Source organism: Odontomachus brunneus, unplaced genomic scaffold (assembly GCF_010583005.1).
Source record: "Odontomachus brunneus isolate Ranch 3 - 2012 unplaced genomic scaffold, Obru_v1 Obru_scaffold_073, whole genome shotgun sequence".
NCBI classification, from domain to species: domain Eukaryota; kingdom Metazoa; phylum Arthropoda; class Insecta; order Hymenoptera; family Formicidae; genus Odontomachus; species Odontomachus brunneus.
Genome location: NW_022639523.1, coordinates 1,100,384 through 1,102,426, shown reverse-complemented (window position 1 = coordinate 1,102,426; position 2,043 = coordinate 1,100,384). Strand labels below are relative to the sequence as shown.

General features: G+C 58.3%; 1 protein-coding gene across 1 annotated transcript; it reads right to left on the bottom strand.

Annotated features, from left to right (window-relative positions):
* Nucleotides 1-267: 267 nt before the first annotated feature.
* LOC116847042 (BTB/POZ domain-containing protein KCTD16) lies at nt 268-1,142 on the bottom strand. The gene has a single exon (XM_032821614.1). The coding sequence runs from the start codon at nt 1,109-1,111 to the stop codon at nt 359-361; it is 753 nt and encodes a 250-aa protein (XP_032677505.1). The 5' UTR covers nt 1,112-1,142; the 3' UTR covers nt 268-358.
* Nucleotides 1,143-2,043: the final 901 nt, after the last annotated feature.

Here is a 2,043-nt window from a genome sequence, read left to right as displayed (position 1 = left end):
AAATAAACTAGGAACTTCGCTAAGCTACCATTCGACGCTTTTGTATGACCCGTGTGATCTCCGTTAAATCTGGACTCGTAAATCGACCTTATTATGTATCCGGCGTACGCTATATCAACAAGAGAGTCTCACGTTTATCGCGCGTTATGCGCCCACGTGTTAGACACGCGTGTCCCCGCAAACATTTCCGTTTCCGCCTCAGCCTCCCGAGTATACCCGAAGAAGTCTTCCTGCCGCGGCGGCTACGATCGCCATCCTGCACGTTTACAATGTGCGAGCCGCCAACGACGATTGATTGATTGATGAACCGAATGCATCTCAGTCGCAGTGAGAAGGGGCTGCAACCGCGTTAGCGACCTTAGTCACGCACAAAGACGAACTCGTTGTAGTGATTCCAACGATTTTCCTCGGAGTCCACGCCGGGTTTCAGCTGCTCGGAATTGCCGCCAGCGGTGCCGGAACCGCAGCTACCTGCCAGCCGGAAGCCCTGTTCCTGCAGCATGTCGAAGGCCTGCTCGATGATGCTGTGCTTGAGGAAGAAGCGCGACGTATAACGATCAGACATGCCGTGGTCAGGATCGCGACTCTCATTTAGCGTCTCGCCGAACACGTCCCGACAGAGTGCCACGCGGCCGCACACGAGGATCCTCGAGAGCTTCCGGAACTTGACGTCGGCCAGACCCTCGCGACCGAAGGCGAAGCTACCTCGATAGCCGATGGTGATGTATCCCGGTGTGCGTTTGCCGACCGCACCACCAGTTTGCCCGCCGCCGGACTCGGTGTTCTCCAAAATAGCCCGCTCCAGGCCGGGTAAGCCGTAGAAGCTAGCTTCCTGCTTCAGTCTCTCGCGCTCGCGGAAACCCTCGGGTAATACCAGCGCCTGGTTACGCAGGAAATCCAACACGTAGCGGAACAGCACACCGTCGCGATCCAGGAAGTACTTGCCCTTGGCGTCCTTCTCCACGGTGGACTTGCCGGTGAAGAGTGACGCCAGGTGCGAGTCGCTCTCGCGAGTCAGCGTCGTCAAGGCGGTGGTGTAGAAGACGCCGCCCACGTTCAACTCGACCACACTCGGCACCGTGTCCTGTTGCTGTTGCTCTTGGTCCACCATGCTGGCAGCTGACGGAGCGTGGAAGGTAGACGACGAGTATTCGCTTGTAAACCGACGGTGATGACTCACCGACGGGTAGATCAGGATACTGCAGTAGCACTCGCAGTTGAGGACTTTGATGGGTTCTAGCGGAGTATTTTGGCCGAGGAAAGATCACGAGACACGACGCAACAAGAGAGTGTGCTGCAGACACGATGGGACGCTCTCTACTCGACAGACGCGCGACACTACGACAGAGAGACAGGTAGGAGATCACGGGTCGACGACCCAGGTGATCCCAGAGTCGATCGCGACGCGCTACTGATCAGCGACGCTGTATTCGTTGAATCGGATGACGGATGAAGAAAGATTGCCCGCAATGCACTCGTCGCAAATCCGAGGAGCGAGAATCACTCGTTACCCGCACGTGAGAGAACACCCACGGCGACGTACTTCAACGTCTTCTGGTGAGTTGTTTTTGTGAGCCGAGCTTGTGTTTGCTTAAGCACGGTGAACGTAGATGCCGTTCGAGGCCGATATTCGCGCACAGATCGCCGGAGTAAGAAGAAGCAGTCGCAACGACGAGGTGGGACAGACTGCGCCTATGTCGCGACCACGTAGACCGAGCTCGGGCTCGCGCGGTTCTCTCGGCTGCGCGCTTTCTCGCCCTGTAGGCGGTTGGCGCGCGCGGCAGGACGCACACTCTTCGCTCGTTCTCTCCTCCGTATCGCGAGGGTACGATACGGTAATATGCGCCGCCGACGCGCAGGGAGAACGCGCGCCGTGTCAACGCGCAGCCACCGCCGATATCGCGACAACGCGCGCGCAACCCCCGTGGAATCAGCGCCATTCGATTCTCACCCTCGGAGGAGGCTGCCGCGTAGCGCAACGACTTGCTCCAGAGTGCGCCTATCCCCAGCTCTCCGTTGGCCTGGCGAGCTTCGTTCCACTTC

Bases quoted from the DNA above. Each gene is read 5' to 3' on its own strand.
- LOC116847042 (XM_032821614.1), bottom strand. From the start codon at position 1,111: ATGGTGGACCAAGAGCAACAGCAACAGGACACGGTGCCGAGTGTGGTC.